Source organism: Oryx dammah, unplaced genomic scaffold (genome assembly GCF_014754425.2).
Source record: "Oryx dammah isolate SB20612 unplaced genomic scaffold, SCBI_Odam_1.1 HiC_scaffold_25, whole genome shotgun sequence".
NCBI lineage: Eukaryota > Metazoa > Chordata > Mammalia > Artiodactyla > Bovidae > Oryx > Oryx dammah.
Window position 1 is genome coordinate 100,113,313 of NW_024070209.1, and position 17,482 is coordinate 100,130,794.

At 43.7% G+C, this 17,482-nt stretch overlaps 1 protein-coding gene across 2 annotated transcripts in view; it reads left to right on the top strand.

Moving 5' to 3' along the window:
• The first annotated feature begins 1,054 nt into the window (after positions 1-1,054).
• The window catches only part of NUP214 (nucleoporin 214), an 88,554-nt gene continuing 72,126 nt past the window's right edge, over positions 1,055-17,482 (top strand). The window contains exons 1-11 of one of the 2 annotated variants that reach the window (XM_040225408.1): positions 1,055-1,223; positions 3,594-3,789; positions 4,423-4,574; positions 5,931-6,129; positions 7,022-7,092; positions 7,607-7,670; positions 8,292-8,395; positions 9,577-9,683; positions 10,300-10,366; positions 12,280-12,406; positions 14,333-14,494. In XM_040225408.1, coding sequence (XP_040081342.1) covers positions 1,179-1,223; positions 3,594-3,789; positions 4,423-4,574; positions 5,931-6,129; positions 7,022-7,092; positions 7,607-7,670; positions 8,292-8,395; positions 9,577-9,683; positions 10,300-10,366; positions 12,280-12,406; positions 14,333-14,494 — 1,294 coding nt within the window. In that variant the 5' untranslated portion in view covers positions 1,055-1,178. The remainder of the gene's footprint in view (positions 1,224-3,593; positions 3,790-4,422; positions 4,575-5,930; positions 6,130-7,021; positions 7,093-7,606; positions 7,671-8,291; positions 8,396-9,576; positions 9,684-10,299; positions 10,367-12,279; positions 12,407-14,332; positions 14,495-17,482) is intronic. The other variant, XM_040225409.1, reaches the window with a different exon arrangement.

Genomic DNA, 17,482 nt, shown 5'->3' on the forward strand with positions numbered 1-17,482 from the left:
CTTGAAAAATGAGAAGCAGGCTTGGAGGAGATTAGCAGTTTGCTGAAAACCAAATAGTAAGCAGCAGAATACGCCCCCTGGAGCTGACCCATGTGATCTAAATTAAGAATCTGTGTCCTAGAGGGTCTATAATATTCCACTACAAAAATCCCTCCTTTGGACCGTGTAATAGTTGGCAATCAGCATATCCAGACATGCTGAATCCTAATCAGGCCTTCACCACTTTTTGACTGAGGGGAACCGGGGAATCTTCTTGACTTCTCTGTGCTTCCAGTTGCCTCATCAATTAAACGGCAATGATAATCCCGAGGTGACTAGGCCGTCTTGAAGATTCCATTACACATGGCTCAGCTGGTAAAGAGACCGCTTGCAATGCGGAAGACCTGGGTTCAATCCTTGGGTGGGGAAGATCCCCTGGAGAAGAGAAAGGCTACCCACTGCAGTATTCTGGCCTGGAGAATTCCATGGACTATAGTCCACGGGGTCGCAAAGAGTCGGACACGACTGAGAGACTTTCACTTTCACTGGCTCTTGCTCCAGAAATGACTACCTTGAAAGGAGTAAACAAAGCTGATCGCTGGGGCCCTTTAATCTCCCCTTTCGGCCTTCAGACACAGCAGGGGCGAGGCCCCGTCCCGTCAATTTTCTGAACACCTTTTCCTTCCACAGCCGGTCCAAAGCCTTTCTCAGGAGCTACTCCTTGGAAATATTTGTCAAGTTCCTAACATCTTTGAAATCGAAAGTATTAATAACCACCTACATCCAAAGATTACTGTGAAGCCTCAGCGAAACGAGCGTGGATATCTCGCGCTTGCACTACCGACTAAAGGAAACCCACACGAGGCGAGCCCACGCCACCTGCAGACGACAGCGGCGGCCTGGGAGCAGCCGGGCGCAGGCGCAGTGACTGCCAGGCCACGCCTCCTACTCTTCCGAGCCGGCCAATGGGAGGCGGCGGCCAGGAGGCGCCGCGCGACTTCAGAAGGTCCCCTCAGCCCTCCTCAGCCACGCCGCGGGCCGAAATGCGTGCCGTCACCAAAAGCGCGCCGGAAGTGCGAGCTGTGCATCTCGTCGCAAGCTCTGAGGGGAGGAAGTTGGCCTCGGAAAGACCTGGGCTGTGTGGGCCAGGCCGCGGACGGCGGCGGTGGGGGCTCCTTTCACCAACTGAGGGCCGCGCGATGGGAGACGAAATGGATGCCGTGATCCCTGAGCGGGAGATGAAGGTCAGGTGTTGGCCAGGGCCTCCCACCCTTCCTTAATCCTGGTATTGCCTTGGCGCCTCCCTGACCCGGGAAGCGCGGGTGTCCGCTGCCCCGCCTCCTGACTGAACGGTGTGAGGCGATGCAAGTTCATGTTACCGCGTCCTGGAGCGCTCTGCCGTGCAGCCGGCGTGAAAGCCCCACGGAATGTACTTCCCACGTCCCCTGCTGGTCTTGTGCGAGCCTCCTGAGTTATCGTAGTTACTTTAATGTGGTCGTCGGAGTATGGGAATAACTGCTGTTTATTGAGCGTTTACTTGCATGCCAGGCACTGGTAACTATCACAGCGACCCTAGGAAGTACTTGTTAATGTAGAGGAGCAAATAGAGGCTCGGAAAGTTAACTTACCCAAAGCCGCCTTTGACAGGCGGACTGAAATCTCGGTTGTTGTGAGCGGAGGAGAGATTCTCTCTCCTCTGTCGCTGAACTAGTTCAAGCCTGTAACCCAGGCTTGCTTAACGCAGAGCAGGGATCATCCCTTATCCTACAGGCGCTTTTGTTGTGTTTAGTCGTTTCCGACTCCTTGGGACCCCATGGACTGTAGCCCCCCGGATTCCTCTGTCCATGGGATTCTCAGGCAAGAATACTGGAGTGGGTTGCCAAGCCCTCCTCCAGGGGATCTTCCTGACTCAGGAATTAAACCCATGCCTGCCGCCTTGCAGGCAGATTCTTTACCATCTGAGCCACCACGGAAGCCCACAAGTCCTTTAATTAACTAGATTTGAAGGTCCGGTTTTGGCACTGGAAATCCTCCTGAAGCCAGGAAACTTGAGAGGACCAGATGATCCAAATCTCAGCTTAGTTCAGCCGCTCAAGCATGTCCAACTCTTCGACCCCATGGACTGTGGCACTGCCAGGCTCCCTGTCCATCACCAACTCCCAGAGCTTGCTCACACTCATGTCCATAGAAAGGAAATTTTAATAAGTCATGGGAAGATTTTAGGCATTTGGACAACAACTCACTGAAATGCATTAGGAAGTAGTAATCCATACCATGTTAAGAGTAGAAGTCTCTTCTTGAGAATTTCTGCCAAGGGTGACCAACCCAATGAGAGTGTGCCCTGTTCCTCATGTAGGTAGGGGCAGAAGGATAAAAAGGTTTTAGAACCACAGACTCAGAAAATGGTGGTCTCCCATTGAGTTTCTGATTACCAAGACCCAGAGGTTATCAGGATGAGAATTAACAAAAAACTGAAAACTTTATGGTGCTGGAGAAGACTCTTGAGAGTCCCTTGGACAGCAAGGAGATCAAACCAGTCAATCCTAAAGGAAATCAGTCCTGAACATTTATTGGAAGAACTGATGCTAAAGCTGAGGCTCCAATTCTTTGGCCACCTGATGTGACTGACTCTTTGGAAAAGACCCTGATGCAGCGAAAGACTGAGGGCAGGAGGAAAAGGGGGCGACAGAGGATGAGATGGTTGGGTGGCATCACTGACTCAATGGACATGAGTTTGAGCAAGCTCTGGGAGTTGGTGATGGACAGGGAAGCCTGGCATGCTGCAGTCCATGGGGTCACAAAGAGACTGAGAGACTGAACTGAACTGAACTATGGTCTCACCTGGAAATCCGTGTGGATTTCTGATCACCATACACAGTTGGAATTAAGAAGATTATTTCAGTTACTCTTTTGCCAAATATGTTTAAACATCACATCCAAGGGAATTAGTACGTGGGGATCCTGTAGAAAACACCATGTAGTGTAGTATAGTGAAAGTCGCTCAGTTATGTCCGACTCTTTGCGACCCTATGGACTATATATAGTCCATGGAATTCTCCAGGCCAGACTACTGGAGTGGGTAGCCTGTCCCTTCTCCAGGGGTTCTTCCCAACCCAGGGATCAAACCCAGGTCTCCCGCATTGCAGGCAGATTCTTTACCACCTGAGCCACAAGGGAAGCCATAGGAAACTCCGTAAAGGTACACAAATGAAGGCTGAGAAGGCTGTCTTTGGTTTTTATGTCTTAGAGTGTAAGCAAAAGGAAATTTACATTCTTTTCACTAAAACCTTGATTTAAAGATAGGTTTAGAATTGAAGGGAAGAAAATATGTATAGTACAACTTAACGTGTGCATGCTCAGTTGCATCCAATTTTTGCAAGTCCATGAACTGTAGCCCACCAGGCTCCTCTTTCCATAGAATCTCCAGGCAAGAATATTGGAGTGAGTTGGCATTGCCGCCTCCAGGGGATCTGCCCCACCCAGGGGTCGAACCGGCCACACAGTCTTTACTTTACTTTACTCTTAGGGTAATATATATTTTGCTGTACCAGAATGACAGGTAATCTAACGTCCTGTTTTCCCTGAATTGATCTTGTTTCCACCCTGCACCATAGGATTTTCAGTTTAGAGCACTGAAGAAAGTGAGAATCTTTGATTCTCCTGAGGAGTTGCCCAAGGAACGCTCGAGTCTGCTTTCTGTGTCCAACAAATACGGCCTGGTCTTTGCTGGTGGAGCCAGTGGATTGCACGTTTTTTCTACTAAAAATCTTCTTATTCAGAATAAACCTGGAGATGATCCTAATAAGATAGGTAAGTTCCTTGGTTTCTGTTGCATGATAGAGAGAGGAGCATAGTGAAGTGCTAATGTCATCTGCTTCCCAAGTTTTACATAGTAAAACTACTGTTAGTCCTGAGGTTGACCCCCAAGAAGAGGAAGTGCTAGATGGGCTGCTGGAAGCCTTCCTGGGTGTTCTCTCTGCTCCTTTGTATTTCTCTTCTGGTGACTTGTTCCTCTGAACTCAGAGGGAAGAACGGCTTACCATTGTGCCACATGTTTTTTTTGTTGTTCAGTTCAACTTGGGTTCTGGCTCTGTAGGAGAAGAACTTTGCTGCATGGCCTTTTAGTTGTCACAACAGCATCATCCAAACAAAGGGGAATGTGTACTGTTTGGAGCATTGTTGCAGAAATATGGTACAGAACTGTATTCAGCCAGGGCTCTGGCCACAGTTGGTTTCCCCAGGCCGTATGAGGGAGAGTCCCTACAATACTCAGTGCAGCATTAGCCATCTATAAGAAAGCTGCAGTTCTTCTGCACAACTTGGTGTCAGGGTGTGTGTGCATACGTTTATGTAGATGCAAGAATGATGTAGACCTGAATAGAGAGAGTTTGTGGCTTATGCTTCAAACATTCCATTTTCTGCTCTGTGTTTTTTGGTTTTCAGTCGATAAAGTTCAAAGCTTGCTGGTTCCTATGAAATTCCCAATTCATCACCTGGCCCTGAGCTGCGATAACCTCACGCTGTCCGTGTGCATGATGTCCAGTGAATATGGTTCCATTATTGCTTTTTTTGATGTTCGCACATTCTCAAATGAGGTAAGCTGACGGCAAACTCTAGGGACCTAAGAAGAGTGCCTGGTGTTGAATCATAACCTAGAAGTTCCTGGTTGACCTTTGAATTCTTTTTCTAGATTTGAATTTGGGTTTTTAAGAGGTCCTTAGTTATAGAATCATAAATCAAGATCTTTGCGATAATAGGGATTTCAAGAAATTATTTTGTAACACCATCTGCCCCAGGGTGCTGTCATTTCTCATTTACACTTGAGACAGCCAGAGCCTAGGGACCCTAAGTGACTTGCCTGAGGCCACAGAGTTAGTAGACAGTGTCAGAAGTTCCTGCGTACTGGGTCTCTGACCTCCCACTGCAGTGCTCTTGCATTCCAGGCTGTGTAGTAATGGTAATCGTCAGTGAGATTGAGTGTTGAGATTGACTGCGTGCCGGGCCCTGTGCTGGTGCTTTGCATGCCTTGTTTTCATCCATGCCCACCCCTCTTGGCTTTATACTAGCCTCATACACTCGGAATCATGGTCTTCATCTCAGAGATGGAGAAACAGGCCCAAAAAGTTTAAGTAACCAAGAGTCCAGCAGTACTTGGGCGGGGGGCGGGGGGGGTTGTTTGAGGCACTTTTTTTTTTTAAGTAGAAAGGAATTTCTTTATTTGTCTCCTGGGGAGATGGGGATGCAGCAGGCTCGTGCCCAGAAACCGCGCCTCAAGCCCAGAGGCTTTGGCGAGGAGTTTCGCAGCAATGGCTCAACGGCAGGGTTGCTGATGGAAGATTAGCGTATGTGCAGGGTCTGCACGCCTTTAATCTGGTCTCAGGTGGTCTCTCTTTTTTTTCTTAATTTTTAAATTAAACATCTAATTTTGTTTTGGGGTATAGCTGATTAGCAATGTTGTAATAGTTTCAGGTGAGTGGTGAAGGGACTCAATCATACATATTGAAGCACCTTTTATATCATTAATCTTCCGTTAGCCTTCTACAACAAATCTTTCACTGAGGCTATTTGGAATTTTGAAGCCTGCTGGGGCTTCTGCATACCAAATAAAATAAGCACAGTATTTTAAGATGAGCACTCTAAAATTCAAGGACCCAACACTATTAAGAAGCAGAGTCTCGGTTTTTATTTAGTATATGTTCTTTATCCATTATTTTGCGTTTGTATATTCCCTGTTGAGAGTCCCCCCTAATAATTGATGGCCATTTTCAAAATTATGTTAAAATTGTGTGTAACAAATAGACTGTTGTGTAGAGCTACAGTTTTTTTTTCATGGTCATGGGGAAAAGTAGACTGTAATTTGAGAAAACCTGCATATTCAATAATTTTCTTGGACCATTGAATGTCTCTGTATTTATCTGTTTATTTTTGCCTCTGGGCATTTGTTTTAAAAGGCTAAACAGCAGAAGCGTCCGTTCGCATATCATAAGCTCTTGAAAGATGCAGGAGGCTTGGTGATCGACATGAAGTGGAACCCTACGGTCTCCTCCATGGTGGCAGTCTGTCTGGCTGACGGCAGCATCGCAGTCCTACAAGTCACAGAGACAGTGAAAGTGTGTGCGACCCTTCCTTCCACAGTAGGAGTAACGTCTGGTGAGTAATAACGTCTTTTACTCTGTAATATACGGTAATGGTCATCTATTTAAAAATTTATCTCTGAGGAAGAAAGCAAATGGGGCGCTTTGTCTTACTTGTTTTTTGGTAGAAGTGGAGAGAGTGTATTTTATTTGTGTAGTTACTGCCCTTAAAGCCACACAGCACACATGATTTACCTTGAGTGTGCTTGGGTTTCCTGGTGAAATGTTTGGGTATAGAAATGTTTGGTTTAGAACTGTGTTGTTGGAATAATTATTTTGACCTAAAAGATCAGACTCTGAAACAGTCATTTGTATCTTAGGGGGAAAACAGAAAATATCCAAAAGAAGCAAGAGAAAGATTTCTTGATATTTGAAAATCTTTTCTATCCTCCTCGATTTATCTAAAAACTGGAGTTTCCTGCACTTTACAGCTTTCTGGGCAATACTGCATTGAAAAAGCCTTTTTAGCAACTGATTCAATGGCCCAGTAACAAATCACAATTTGATTGTGTCATCGACATGATGTTTCTTTTTTCACTTTGCCAAGTAAGGATGATCCCACAGTCTTCCATGGACTGACAGAAAGAGGAACACAAAGTGTAAATGTTGTCATTTAGTCACTAAGCCACGTCGGGCTCTTTTGCGACCCCATGGACTGCAGCGCGCCAGGCTCCTCTGTCCATGGACTTCCCAGGCAAGAAGGCTGGAGTAGGTTGCCATTTCCTTCTCCAAGAGATCTTCCTGACCCAGGGATCAAACCTGTACCTCCTGCATTGGCAGGTGGATCTTTTACCGCTAAGCCACCGGGGAAGCCTGAAGTGGTGATTACAGGGCTGTTTTGGTACACATCTCACGGTTCGCTCCATTTTCTTCAGGTTTTAATTGGTAGCATTTTCTTCTTTACCCAGTGTGCTGGAGCCCCAAAGGAAAGCAGCTGGCTGTGGGGAAGCAGAATGGAACTGTGGTCCAGTATCTTCCTGTAAGTCTTGCCTTGGGCTTCAGAGCGTTTTTATCAAGTGTTTGGGGGTTGGTTTGGTAGTATCTTTGCTGTTTTTTCCTATTGAAATATAGTTTATGTTCATTGCAACGAATCTGTCTGTACCCAAGAGAATGCAGGAAAGAGCTGTCGCATGTCCACTCTGTCATCCTTTTCCTGTGGTCTTCCAGAGATAATATTCCTGAGTACTCTTCAGTATAAATCGGCAGAGAATCTGTGTATGTCTGATCACACCCGGTTGAGAAGGAGAGGCTCGCGGGCAGTGCCGAGGCCTGTGCTGTTGTGTATCCCTCCTGTTCTCTGCAGGGTAGAGTGGTGAATGTGGTGGGACAGGCTTGAGGTTCAGGTTCTGTTTCTTCTTTATCAGCACAGAAAGTTGTTACGTGAAATTCGGTACGTGTTCTTTTAGGACATTGGCCTGTAAAACAATACAGTTGTTGGATTTGCAGTCTGGGAATTGTTTTGTTTGACACTGGTGTTTTCAAATCTCTTTCAGACTTTGCAGGAAAAGAAAGTCATTCCTTGTCCTCCATTTTATGAGGCAGACCATCCCGTCAGAGGTAACGCATTTGCTTTTCTTACTGGGCTGACGTCTAATGAGGCACTGTCTGTAGTGCAGAAATGTTAGACCATGTGAGGCCTGCATACCGATTCAGGAAAGTGCTGGTGCCTCCTGTGTGAAAACTTACTGTTTCAGTTAGCTAATTAGGTCTCGATCCCTGGGACCAGACGATCCCCTGGAGAAGGAAATGGCAACCCACTCCAGTCTTCTTGCCTGTGAAATCCCATGGACAGAGAAGCCTGGCGGTCTACAGTCTGTGGGCGGCAAGGAGTTGAACACGGCTACGTGACTGAGCACAGCATACATACACAATTAAGTCACCGTAACAGTAATTCTCTAGTAGATACCTGTGTTGCTTGGTAAATGACGTTAAATGGATCCTGACTTTTTTTTTTTAATTAGAATTCTTCATTATTTGTTTTATCATCTGTTGGGGGTAAAATACCACTCTGGAACGAATTTGGGCTTTTTGAATCTTTGTGAATTATGTTTAGTGAAGTCTAGACCTTTTTAAAAGCTATAGTAGTTGGATATTTGTTTATCTATGAGCTGATAATTTTATAATGTACAGGGGTTATTCCAAGCACAAAGATGGTTTATTAGGATGTGTGTCTTTCAGTTCTGGACGTTCTGTGGATCGGCACATATGAATTCACCATAGTGTATGCCGCGGCGGATGGGACCTTGGAAACGGCTCCAGATGTGGTGATGGCTCTGCTCCCGGTATGTGTGTGAAAGGGCTGTCTTGATTATTTGAGAATTATATGAGTCTTCTAATAGAGTTAGAGGCTTTAGGTGTCTCTCTCCTTTCCTTACTGGCAGTGGTACTGGCAGTGGTACCACTTAAGGTGTGAGATTTTTTTAATGCTGCACTAGGGGCCTGAGAACCAAAATGGTGGTGTCCACTTAGAGCACGTTCTGTTGTTGGGCCATATGGTGAAAAAAAATGCTAAAATTTTAAGTTGTAGACTGTGAGTTGTGATAGGTGTTAATCTGATGAAGTCATTTTAGAAAAGCAAGAAAATACCTTGATTTTCAAAATTCATTCACTTATTCAACGACTGAACAACAAAGTGTGTCAATATGCAGTGGTACCATTTTTAATCTTTGCCAATCTGATATGAGAAAAAAGTACCTTGTTTTTATTAACTCTTTTGGGTTCCTGACAATATCAAATTTTAAAAATAAGTTTGTTAAGGTGCCTTATTTCAAGATTAAGATTTTCTATTCCCAGGGATAATATTAACACTAGCATTTGCTGAGTACTGTTTATGTTCCATGTCCTGGATTAGAAGCTTTCTATATATCCTTTCATATCTCAGTTAAAACAGCCTTTGATGTAGATTTTTTAGGTCCATCATTTGTTGTTGCTGTTCAGTTGCTGAGTCGTGTCCGACTCTCTGCGACTGCTTGGACTGCAGCATGCCAGGCTTCCCTGTCCCTCACCATCTCCTGGAGCTTGCTCAAACTCATGTCTGTTGAGTTGGTGATGCCATCCAACCATCTAACCCTCTGTTGTCCCCTTCTCCTGCCTTCGATCTTTCCCAGCATGAGGGTCTTTTCTAGTGAGTTGGCTCTTTGCACAGGGGACCAGAGTATCGGTGCTTCAACTTCAGCATCAGTCCCTCCAGTGAGTATTCAGGACTGATTTCCTTTAGGTGTAGGTCCATCATACATAGGAGAAAACATTATCAGAGAAGTTAAGTGATCTCCATGGCCAGTGTTTCTGTTCTTTGTATTGCTCAGTGTTGTTTTTATAGTGTGTCTATGTATTTTCTTTTTTTATTTTTTTAGTATATTTTTCCATAAAACTTAAAGGATTTTATCTTTTGAGATTCTTAACTTTGTAGGATTAAAGAAAAATCACCCATGAGATTTTTTTTTTCTCATTCTGTTCAATGTAGAAAAAAGAGGAAAAGCACCCTGAGGTGTTTATGAACTTCATGGAGCCCTGCTATGGCAGCTGTACCGAGAGGCAGCACCGTTACTACCTCAGCTACGTTGAAGAGTGGTGAGCTGTGGGCGAGGGAGGGCACACCTGAGCCATTTTGTCCTGCTTTGTTTCCTCTCTGTAAGAGAGGAGAATAGAGGCTGGAGATGCCCTAAAAATATACTCAACTCATGTTGGATAATACCTCTCTGACCACTACATCTATTTCCCCAGTCTTGAACTATATAGCTCGAATACACACTAAACTTAAAAGTCCCATTTTCTCAGTAAGTCCACTGATGACTTAAGAAAATACAGATATTTAAGGAGCATATTAAAAGCTTCCCTCTGAGCTGAAGTGTCCCTTTGAAAGATGGATTTCTTGAAGCAAAGCTTCTCTTCCTTCAGTTAGGTTATTCTCTGTTCAGAGTGGTGTATTTATTGGGATCTGAACTGATTCTGTAGTGTCTCCCCTTTGTCTTAAGTAAGGAGACAGTTGGCTGAGTCTCCAGGGCTCTGACCTGTGGACTAAAAAGTAAAGCTTTACGTCCAAAATCTTCTTACCTTCAATGAGGTAGAAAAGCTCGCCTTTCTCCTTGACATCTAGAAGGAAGCTTTGTAGGTGTCACCATTGACTCAAGTCAAGGTACAGCTGTTGCCCTTTGAATTTAACGGTCTTCGGTTTTATTCCTTGAAGGGATTTAGTGCTGGCAGCATCCGCAGCTTCCACAGAAGTCAGCATCCTTGCGCGACAAAGCAGCCAGGTAAATGTTTCTCTTTATTTTCTCGTTATTACTTGAATCTGCCTCTTCTATTCAGTTAACTATAACCCATCCTTGACTATGGAAGAGAGACATGCAAGTCAAACCAAACTGTGACTCTTCAGAAATACTTTCTGTTTTGAAAACCACCAGAAAGCTAAAAGCATCTGTGTAGACAAGCCCCCATCTTCCTTCTTTTGCTCTGTGCTCCTTACAGGCCAGAGTGGGCTGAGGTTGTCATGGTACACTACCCATGCAGAGAGACTACACAGGAGACACAGCTCCTCAGCCGAAAACTTTCCCTTTTTAAAAGTCTACCTGGAGTTTGAAAATGTTCTGTGCATCCTTGTGCTTCTTCAATCATTCAACATTTATCCATCCTTCTCTTGAGTGGCAAGGTGGCCCACCATAAGTGCTTAGCTCTCAGAGCCCAGCACTCTTGATTTGCTGCTCTTGGATTAACTTCAGTAACAATCTCCTGATAGCACAAGTATTTTATGTATTCACACATTAAGAAACACTTTGATTTTTGCTTTTTATCAAAGTAATTTATGTTCATGGTTGAAAATTCAAGTAGTGGAAAAGGGCTTATACGTGAAATAGCAGCCCTTCCCATCCTGTCCTGGTCTGTCCTGTTCTCTGAAAGAGACCATGTTTAACTTGTGGTCTCTCTCTCTTAATGGTTATCTCCTTATCCTGAAATAATTATTGCATCACTGGTTATCGATTGTTAACTTTAAATTATTGGCCATGACGCAAATGAGGGTTTAGCTCATATGTGGCCTTTAGACTCCCATCCTTCCTTTCAATAGGATTAGAGCACTGTTTTAGTCTCTTCTGCTAGTTACCTTTGAACTGTAAGTGATCATTTTTACTTTCGATTCTTACGGTTTTACCATGTACCATCTCTCATGATCTTCCGAGCTGTGAGAGGTCCATCTCAGTACCCACCCTTGCCTTTACAACACCTCCTCCACGCCCACCTTTAAGCTGTTGTCACCTGCATCTCATATTCCACAAAACCAAAGCTGACGTTGGTTGTATTTTGCCCTGTAGTGGTTAGCAAGCCTTCTTTGTTTTGTGTATTGTTTTATTGCCGATTGTTTTTCAGAGTTGGAACCCATTTCATTTACTAACGTTCTTGTGAATGTGACTGTTCACTTCATGCCTAAGGCTTGGATCATGATTGTTTTCTTTCCTCAACAGTTTTTTGTTTTTCTGTTTCTCGTTGAGCATTATTCCTCCTTTAATTCATGCTGCCCAGTTTTGGTCAGCATTGAAAGTTAGACAAAATGTCCGTGATTTTTAAAAACCAGGAGTCATTTGTTGTAGGGAACAGATCCCACTCAAGCAAACATGAGCCAAAGGGGAGTTTATTGGAAAGATGTGGTGGCTTCTCAAGGGATCCGGTGGCAGGAAGATTGACCATTGTGAGGAAATACACTGAGAACTAGGAAGACAAGAGCTTCTGTCTCTGTGGTCGAGTGAGCACAGGGCATCCGGCAGCTTTCTAGGCTGTGTGCTCACAGCCGCAGCCATTGTCACCTGGCGCTCCTGGTCCCCATGCAGATTCCTCAGTGCAGCTGCTGACTGGCTCCACGCAGCTGTTAGATGGTCCCACTGTGTCAGGAGTCCACTTGGATGTGGTGGAGGACACGTCAGAGAATGTTCGTGATAGTGATATTTATTCACCAGACAGGAGCTTTGTACACCAGGAACAGATAGAAACACTTGGAAAAGGAACCCCTTGCTTCCTGCGGGGTTCATAGCTTTTAGACTATGTTTCCAGACTTTAGAGTCCCAGGGAATGCAATACTAAACCAAGTGAGTTCCCTTTTTCTCCTCTCCTATTTGAACAGTGCTGGAGAAAGCTCTAACCAACGCTGTATCTTCTTCTACTTTGTTCTTTTTTCCAGAATAGCTGGGAATCTTGGCTGTTGGAGGATTCTAGTCGAGCTGAACTGCCTGTGACAGACAAGAGTGATGATTCCTTGCCCATGGGAGTTGCCATAGATTACACTAACCAAGTGGAAATTACCATCAGTAAGTATAGTCTGTCATAGCTAAGCTACATGCAGAAATAGTCTTCTTCCCATCATGGTTAATATTCAAATCCAGCTCTGCATTTTCCTGATGGAACTTTCTCTGCCGTGCACTTTCAGCTTGTCGTAGCGTCTGTGTAAAGAATGAGACAGAGAGTGCACTATACCACACTCGTCTGATTTGAGTATTCACTGACCAAGGCCACACACTCTGTGTGTCTCTGTGTGTGTAAGAATATGGCTGAAATACACAACACTGACTTCGTAGCCTCGTTTCTTTGCCCCTCCCGGTTTCCCAGGGCCTCCCAGGCAGGTGGTGTATCCCAATACTTGGTTCTATGGCTTGGATAAGAAAATGGAGGCCTCAAGCACAGACTTCCAAATGGGGCCCGAGCATGTGCTCTGAGTCTGTCTTCTCCCCTGCTGAGTCTTGGCAGGGCTGCAGTCCCGTGAAATGTGAACGTGAGAAACGACATATTCTTTCTCACGGATCTAGAGAGCAAGCTGCTGGTTGCGAGTAGGGAGAGGGAAGCGGGGAGGGGCATTATAGGAGTGGGGGAGCAGGAGGCACAAACTGCTGGGTGCGAGACGGACTACAGGGAGGCGGTGCACGCGGCCAATGTCTGGCAATAACTGTAAGTGGGGTGTAACCTGTAAAACTTGTGTAAAGAATTAAGAGAATTTAAAAAACAGCCAAGGAGACAGTATAATGAAAAGGCAGCAGAGTAGAGTGGAAAAAAAATCTACTAAGCATATATCTGATAAGGGGTTAATACCCAAAATATATAAGGAACCCATGCAACTCAATAGCAAAGCGAAATAAATAACCTGATTAGGAAATGGGCAGAGGACCTGAATAGACATTTTTCTAAAGAAAGCGTACAGATGGCCAACGTATATGAAAAGGTGCTCGACATTGCTAATTACCAGCATAGGGAACTCTGCTCAATACTCTGTAATGACCAAATGGGAAAACAATCTAAAAAAGTGGACTGATGAGGTTTGAGAGAAAACAACAAATTTCTGTAAAGCAATTATCCTTCAATTAAAAAATAAATAAATTTAAAAATAAATAAATAAAAATAAAAAAGTGGACTGATTCACTTTGCCATACAGCAGAAACTAATGCAACGTTGTCAGTCAGTTATGTTCCAATAAAAACTTTTTAAAAAGTTTTCACTACACACACAAAATGGTAACTACATGAGCTGATCGATGTGTTTATTAGCTTGACTGTGGTAGTCATTTCGCAGTATGTGTGTCCTTCAAATCATGTTATACACTTTAAGTACATAGCAATTTTTATTTGTCAGTTTTATGTGAATAAAACTGGGAATGTATGTATGTATTTTTAAAAAGGCATATACTATGTGCGTTATTTTAGAGAGGTGTCTGCATCAGGCACCCCTGAGTTCCTTGTCCTTTCCCTGACCAGACTGTTTAGTCTGATTCACTCAGTTACTTTTGATTCTCACAAAGACTTAATTGACAAAATACATGCTTATCATTCAACTGTGAAGGACTGTAAAGTAATTGGACTCACTTTTCCGTGTCCTTCTCTGTGTTTTCCCCAAGAGTCTCCTCTGTCATTTTTCCTGGAGACTTCTGTGTTCGTTGGGGGAATGCTGAACCTGTCTCCCTGACTCCAGGACACACATGAAAATCAGAGCTTCAGAGAGTCAGAGCCACTACACAGCTGCTGGTGTTTCTCTGTGCAGCTGGCAGTACACTGACTGTCTGATCACAGCTCTGCTTTAAAGAGCCGATTCATAAGGGCTGTTCAGCTCCAAATCAGAGCGAACCAACTGCAGCTTGTATGCAGATGAGTCCAGTGAAACCCCTTGCATGTCAGGCTGTCTTCATCTCCCACGCAGGGGCCCTTCCATTGACTTGGCTCTTCTATTACCTTGGTTTTCTTTTTTAACAGATGAGGAGAAGACTCTTCCACCTGCTCCAGTGCTTATGTTACTTTCAACAGATGGTGTGCTTTGTCCTTTTTACATGATCAATCAAAATCCTGGCGTAAGGTCCCTCCTCAGGACACCAGAGCGGCTCTCGTTGGAAGGAGAGCGGCAACCCAAGTCATCAGGTGTGTGCCTCCACTGCCCCCCGACCCCAGCTGTGGCCGAGAGGGGTCCTGCAGGCTCGAACAGGAGTGTCTGCTGGGATGAGCGCTGTGAGGTCGCAAAGTGTTATTGCTGTCAGCCAGTCTGTCTCTTCAAGGGAGGACCAGTCTTCCCCTAGAACACATGCACACAATTGCTGTCTCTCACCCCCAAGCTTTATTCACCAACCTTCACTTTAGAGAAAAAGGAAGCTTAACCCGATGGATCCCAGTAGGTAATTTACTGACAATACCCTGTTGTAAAACTCCATATTATATGATCTGAAACCCAACATGTTTAATGTGAGAAATTGGTTAAGTGATTGTACATCTATACAGTGAAATGCCATGTAACAGTTAAAAATGTTATATTTATTAACAGAGAAAGGGCAGAACATGCCATGAAAGAGCACTATGATTTCTTTTTTTGTGAGAAAAATATATACATTAAAAAACTACTTGTGAGATACTAAAACGTAGATAGTGGCTACTGCTGCATGGTGAGAACATGGAAATTTTCTTTTCTCTTTGTATTTAATTTTCTTTAGTTCCTCCCCCCACACCCACCCCACCCCGAGCCCCAAAGGATTGCTTAAGTAATACATGCTTATTGGAGGAAAATTGAAAAATACAAAAATACTTTAGAGCCCATTAGCCATCAAGCAATAGCCAGTCAACATTTTGGTACATATTCTTTATGTCCATAAATGCATGCATATAAATGCCAGTCTGCATTTTCAGCATTTTCTCAATGACAGTCACCTGTGAGAACAAAATAAACGTTTTAGAAGGGCATTGTTTTATATTTTGGAATTTCACTAGTATTTCTCTTTTTGAATTCTGTGAGTATATAACTAGTAAGCTTTTTCTCTTCTAATATTGTTTTTAAAGCTCATAGTGTAGCCAATTCTATATCTGGTAAGAAATACGTGGACCAGTGGGTTTGGGTATGGTTGAGAACACTTAAAGAGTGTCTTATCGCACTGCTTCCCAGTGCAGAGTGAATTGTACATCATAAATAGAGCCACTTGGATACTTGGGCTCCTATCAACTGTCAGTGTGACCCCAAGTAATATACTAGGTGCCTTGCATAGACTGTATCCGTGCTGTTATGTTGGAAAATCTCCTCAACACAGTGTGTACTCTTGAGTTGTTTTCTTCCCTTTAAGTGGTCCTGAGTCCCATGAACTCCTTACACTCAGTTTCTGGGTCCATATATAATAAGCAGTGTGCCCTGTGAAGTCAGGAGCCTGGGGAATGATGTTTGTTTCTTTTTCTTTCTTTCTTTCTTTTTAAATACTTATTTGACTGCTTCAGCTCTTTATTGTGGCCTGTGAAATCTTCCGTTGCAGCCCACGGTCTCTCTAGTTGAGGCACACGGGCTTAGTTACTCTGTAGTATGTAAGATCTTAGTTCTCCAATCAGGAATTGAAGCTGCACCCCCTGCATTGCAAGGCGGATTCTTTACCACTGAACCACCAGGGAAGCCCCAGGAAGTATTAATAGATTTACTAGTATTTATGCTTTCAAAGAAGTGAACATTTACTTGGGGTTCTCTATTTTCAGAAAGTGGCATTTTTATGTGCTAAATCACTTCAGTCATGTCTGACTCTTTGAGACCCTATGGACTGTAGCCCACCAGGCTTCTCTGTCCTTGGGGATTCTCCTGGCAAGAGTACTGGAGTGGGTTGCTCTGCCCTTCTGCAGGGGGTCTTTTCCAACCCAGAAATCGAACCTGCATCTCTTGTCTCCTGATTGGCAGTGGATTTTTTACCAGTAGTGCCACCTGGGAAGCCCAGCGTTTTCATGGTTGTATCCTAAGTATTTCATTCTTTTAGATACAGGGAGCATAAACTGTCATCTCTGACAGTTTGAAAGAACCAAGACCTATAAATATTTTGATTGAAAAATATTGCTTTCTTAGTTATTTGGAGAATAATTTTGGAGAATTTAGAGAACTAGCTTGTTTATAGAAAGTTTGGAAAATAGAAAAAAATTTAAACTTGCCTTTTATGGTATTCCCTTCCAGTGTTTTTTCATAAACATCTTCATAGTTGTGATCGTATTATATACATAATTGGTATACAGTTCATTTATTTAAATTTTAAGTGTTTTCCAGGTTCTTATGCAATTCTTATGATTTATTTAAGAATGTTTAATATTCTGTTGAATATATTTTATCACTGGTTTGTATTAAATATCTTTTTCACTTTTTTTATTTCATAGGCATTATTCTTAGAATTGGGATTACAAGGTCCATTTTTTATGCTTTTTTTGAGACTTAATGTCTTCTCGAAGATTGCTAAATTAGGTACTTGGTAACAAAAAGTTTCAGGTTTACTTTACCCTTTCACACCTAGGGGATTATATGTATTTATATTTTGATAATTTAGAGAACCAAAGTATGCCTTATTTAATTTGTGTTTCTTTGACTAGAGGGAATGTATATATTTTCTTCCTGTGAATTAGATTCCCAGCGTTTATCTGTTAAAGTCTCAGGACTTCCCTGGTGTTCCAGTGGTTGGGACTCTGCTTCCAATACAGGAGGTGCGGGTTCGATCCCTGGTGAGGGAACTAAGATCTCACATGCTTCAAGGCATGGCCAAAAAATTTAAGAAATAAATAAATGAAAAATTTAAAGTCCCCCACATTTTTTGTTGTTGCTTTTATATTTTTGTTTTTTTAATTGGTTAATTTTTTACTGCACCAGGCCTTCACTGCTGCGTGGGGTCTTCTCCAGTTGTGGTGAGCGGGTGCTGCTCTTTGTCACGGTGCGCGGGCTTCTCACTGCGGTGACTCTTCTGTTGTGGAGCCCAGGCTGGAGGGCACCAGCGCTTCAGCAGTTGTGGCGCGTGGGGTTAGCTGCCCCAAGGCATGTGGAGTCTTCCCGGACTAGGGATCGAACCCATTTGCCCTGCACCGGCAGGCAGACTCAACCACTGGACCACCAGAGAACTCCTCAAAAGTTTTTTA